At 33.3% G+C, this 5,140-nt stretch overlaps 1 protein-coding gene across 2 annotated transcripts in view; it reads right to left on the reverse strand.

The window, feature by feature from the left end:
• The window catches only part of PDE7A (phosphodiesterase 7A), a 27,868-nt gene extending 25,064 nt beyond the window's left edge, over positions 1-2,804 (reverse strand). Inside the window, exon 1 of one of the 2 annotated variants that reach the window (XM_026843263.1) lies at positions 2,459-2,804. In XM_026843263.1, coding sequence (XP_026699064.1) covers positions 2,459-2,609 — 151 coding nt within the window. In that variant the 5' untranslated portion in view covers positions 2,610-2,804. The remainder of the gene's footprint in view (positions 1-2,458) is intronic. The other variant, XM_026843265.1, reaches the window with a different exon arrangement.
• Between the last annotated feature and the right edge of the window lie 2,336 nt (positions 2,805-5,140).

Here is a 5,140-nt window from a genome sequence, read left to right on the forward strand (position 1 = left end):
ATTAAAAAAAAAAAAAAAAAAATAGAGTAATGCATTTTAAATTCAGTATTCCTCAAACCTAACAATAAAATACTGGGTAAGAGCCTATCAATAAAATATTAGAAAAACAATTGGTCAGCAAATTAGTAGCTGGACTTCCTGAAAGACGTTCAATCTTCTTCACAAAACATCATTGACAGAAAGAGAAAATAATGCTAAACAACAGAAGTTAGCTAAGCAAAATGCAGAATGGCAGTAATGCTTCAACACTGTGAATGATAGCCAGTATAGAAGTCATCTGCGAAACACATAAGCAATGATCACTGCAAAACATTTAGAACCACAGAGTAAAGTTAGTGGACACTAGAACAAAGTTACAGAGAAACTTTACAAACACCATGAAGGAAGCATATCCATGCATTACTGATGTTCAGTGTGCAGCTGTGGTGGGAAAAAAAAAGCCAACACTGATGGTTTAGTCTGCTTCAGCTGCAGAGAAGACACTTGTTCAGTCCAGTTTTCGCCCCAAAAACGACCCATCTGGCTTGGCCAGCTCCTCTCACATACTGTCTATTGCTCATATAGGTGAACATTTTTCAGCCCTGTAGCTCTATGTGTCTGTCCAAATCCTTCTGGAGTTACCAGTGAATGGCAGGGAGAATATCCTAAAAATGAGATCTGATTCCTACAACTTCTCTCTACTCACAGTCTGAAAGTACAATACTAAAACTCTTTTGCTTAAAACAATGAAGGAAACACCAATCAGGACTCAATTAGCATGGCAGAGAAAAAGAAAACATTTTCTTGATTTTAAAGAAACATTTATCTAAATTAATAGATAATCTAGTGACATGGTGAGAGATGGGGCTGAATTCCTTACTGACTGAAAGAAACTCCACAATGTAGCAGGAGTCTGAAGTCAAAAAGCAATGCTGCAAGAGGCCACAATCCTCAAGTGCAAAAAAAAACTGACTATAATATGGAAACCCTGAAAACTGCCACAGCAGCTGACTTGAGAGGGAAGCTGTAGCCAAAGAATTTTTTGGGCCTCCTAGCAACATTCTTTGCTGTCATCAGACACCACAGTTGATGTTGCTAAAAGTTGGTGCCTGTGCCTGAACAAGTAGGGGCAAGAAGAAAGGGTGTGAAAATCCTTTTCCTGATTAGTCATGATCTGCCTGATGCACAGACATCAGAATGAAAAGAAACAGCATGAGTACCATAAAAAATACAGTTAATTTGACAACAGCAATAGTATCATACCTGACTGCCTTTTAACAGGTAGTTCTTATAATACTTTTGTTAGTATTTTCCCATATCAGCATGAAATGCCACATATATATACACGAAAAGACAGTTACGTAATTCATAAATAGCATGCTATTTCTACAGAGAATTATTATACTCAGTAGAATTATCAGGACTTGAGATGGAAATCTTACCCTCTTCATTGAAAAAAAAATCAATATAGCATACTCTTCAAACTTTGTTTTCTCACCTATTTTACAATACTAACTTTTGAATGAAACTAAGAGTTTAGTAGTTTTAAATAAATTTAAGTAGTGATCTACTTTTAAAAAGAGTAATCAGTTAAGATCAGAATATTAATTAGACTAGTTTCTGCCACTCATTTTTATTAATAAAGTAATTATAACAACCACACTTGTTATCATTTTTTCTAAATCTTTCCATTGCATTCAGAATACTTGGAATTATTCTGATACAATGTTGGTATAGCTACAACACTTAATACATTAATATTATTGGCATAATTTAATTAAGACTTAAATGCCCTGAACTTTTGCTGCATATTGGTTTGGTGGTTATTGAAGCTTTTATATTACAACAACTACTGACATATTTAACAATATAGATGTAGAAAAAAGTGAAATTATCCCAAAATATAATTCTGTAATGCTTTACATAAACAATGTTTCCTAAAACACATAATCAAAAGAATTGTCTGCTCTTTTCTTGTAACACTTTAATCTTTCTTTAAAGTTTGTCTATGTCAAAAAATTTAAGTCCTAGCTACATGTCTGAGTAACTGTAATGTTACTTGAGTATGATGAGGTCAAGAATATTGACATCTACTGTAATTTTCTTCAAACATCAAACCAGGCCCTTCTGCTGCTTTATAAAAGCAGGAAAGTATTCTTCTCAACTGATTGTGTGTGTCTGGTAAGAACTTAGCACACAAATCAGTAGCTGTATATGCTGTATATAAGATAGGGATTTGCACAGGGATTCAAGTCTAAAATCAATTGTGTTTAAAGTATATTTTTAAAACAAAAAAAAATTAGCCGTGAAGATTTTCCTCTTCTATTTTTTGGTAATGAAGTAGCATGAAAGATTTTCCTAACAAGTATAAAAAAATGGTCTTGCTATATAAGCTGCTAACTTTATTTTTAGAGGCTCAGTAGTTAAAATTAATGGAAGCCTTTGTTTATTTGTCATTTATCTGCTTTTAAATACTTACAGTGAAAAATACGGAAATCAATGTATGGATGAGAACCTCTTCTCTCTGTTTCAAATCCTGCCCGACTTCTTACTCGCACATCTCCTAGAAACAGGGTCAAGAGTGAAATAAAAGTGTGGAAGAGTGGCAGAGATAAAATGCAAATGAACATAGCCTGGAGGGGTAAAGATTCACGTACTTAATGGAGGAGGGTTATTCAAACAATAGGCCTGCTTCAATGCTTTTTGTTTTAAAGGTGAAATTCAAAACAAAGTTTGAAGACTTGTTAAACATGCAATCGCATGCTTTCTTGTCAAAATCTCTCTGCCTAAGCATACTTGCCAGAAGCATGTGATAAGCATTCAGATGAAATTAGGAACAGCTTGCTACACCAGTATGGTAAATAATGCACCTTAATATGACAGGAAACAAGAACATTAAAAGTTGATTTGTTCCTCAGTAACACACATAAAACGATAACATTTTGTATAATACAAAAAAGATTCAGCTTCTAGAAATGGTAGCTTTTAGCAAATAAGCTAGTTACAATATGGTTTTATATTACATAATAGAATACTTTCCCACTAGCATTTACTTACTTGTGCTCAGCTGTTTGAATATTACACAAGAGCCTATTAAAATACCAAAACTCAGTATTAAAATTTTATCAAACTATTTCGCGCTGCAATTAGCTTCAACCTGAATCTTTTAGCATGCTAGTTGATTTCTACGTTTTACCAACTGAAAGCTGATCAGTATTCTTTTCATTAGGTATTTGTATGTATTAATGTAAGTAGTTCACATGGATTAAAAGCTTTCACTTAAAATCCTTTAGCAATTACAAATTCGAGCAAATCTTTGAGGATCAAATGCAAGTGTTTCCCTCCTCAAATCCTAACAAAGAAGTGAAATTTAAGATGTGAAAATGTTCTGGTTTCTAATTATGAAAATCCTTCAAGTGTAGTATTATTCTCTCCTCAAACACAGCGATTTTATTATCAATCAAAACTAAGTATTTAACACAGGAACTAAAATTAATTTTATAAGAGCAAAATAAAAATACAGCTATTTCATTTCCAGCAACTGGTAACATCTTCAGAGTTTTTTTCCTTTTCTTCTCCCACCTGCTAATTTGTAATGCTGAAGCAGGCAACTGGTCAGAACATAGCTAAAGATACTGACTAAAACTTCAGTAATATGGTTTTAATACTTAACAGGTAACTTTCTAGAGATACATATCTATAAACACTAACATATCTGTAGTGACACACTTCACGTGAAAGTCATATTGTGAGGCACGCTGGAAGGACAACAAAATGGTAAGTAGGCCCAGGGATCCCCAAATAACAAGTGTAAAGTCTACATATCAGTAAACGTAACATGGTTTTCAGTTATTGCTTGTTTTGGCTTTATGAAACTGAAAACCTCAACCGAGCTGCAAGGGACACTAACCCAATTACCTGTTAAATGTTATTTTTCAGACCACTCATAATACATTACTTATAAAGGTTTCAAGCATTTATCTGAGCAGAGTGCAAGAGGCTTGTCTTGTTCCAAGCAATACAGAGGCAGCAAATTGTAGAACTCTTCTGTTAGGCACAAGCAATTGGTGAATTTTATTTACAAAATCAATTAATAAAAAGGAAAAAGGGAGGAAATTTTAGGAGAGAGGCGGCAAATGTATTAGTAGCTGTGTATGAAAATAACAGTTTACACAGAGGAAAATGTAACTTTCATTACCTTTCACTCATATTTATCTGGAAAATCAGTCATAGCTACAGCTGTGTGAATGAGTTCACCAGATGAATTAAAAGAAAAATAAAAGAGCTTTTTTAGTTGAACTAATTTTTTTTACACAAAAGGTGATACAACTTTTGTGAATTATATTTTGTTTTCAAGGCAGTCTTAACTTTCAAAATTTGCCAACCATAACGTGAATTAGCATACAGTTTCAGTGAGCAACTAGGTTTTGGTGAACAATTTACTTGTTCAAAGTGTCAAGGATAGAAAAAGTTTACAGGAGAATACCTGAAGACTAACAGAATTCTGCAAATAACAAACAGGCAGGTTCATCTTATAAACTATATCCAGAAAATTTCCCTGTGCTTTTTTTTATTTACTAGTACCTAGTCTAACAGCACAGACAGAATAACAGTATTCCTATTACCCTTGAAATGCCCATAGTGTTGTGGATTTTGAGTAAGAAACCAAGAACAACTGTATACAAGTGAAATGCAGAAGTGCAACTAACTACATTGCTTTTAATGGGGATTATTAAAACATCTATTTACAGGAATAGTTAGCCAAAAGAAGAAATTATATACTAAAAATGCACATGGCAAACAAGGCAAGTGTAATAAGATAAAGGTAAAATGAGGGCATTTACTTGCATACATATGGAATGAGAAATTCCCAGCAAGGGAAGCAAAATGTTTTCATTAAATAGTTGTTAAACAAAATTCTCTGTCCTTGATTGTGGTAGAAGCAGACAGTATGTTGTTAAGAATCAAGATCTCTACAATGGACTAATTTTTTTTAGAATACATTTGGATTTATTCTGGAGAAAGATATCACTTCTACAGGACTAGAATTCACCACAGCAAAAAAAGTAGAAATCTCTATTGGGGCAAAATGAAGGCTGAACGGCTGTTTCAATTATCAGTGTACAGAACTACTGTATTTTTCAAGATTTCATACAATAAA

The sequence above is a fragment of the Athene cunicularia genome (assembly GCF_003259725.1).
Source record: "Athene cunicularia isolate RWA chromosome 2 unlocalized genomic scaffold, athCun1 chr2_part1, whole genome shotgun sequence".
In the NCBI taxonomy this organism is placed as follows: domain Eukaryota; kingdom Metazoa; phylum Chordata; class Aves; order Strigiformes; family Strigidae; genus Athene; species Athene cunicularia.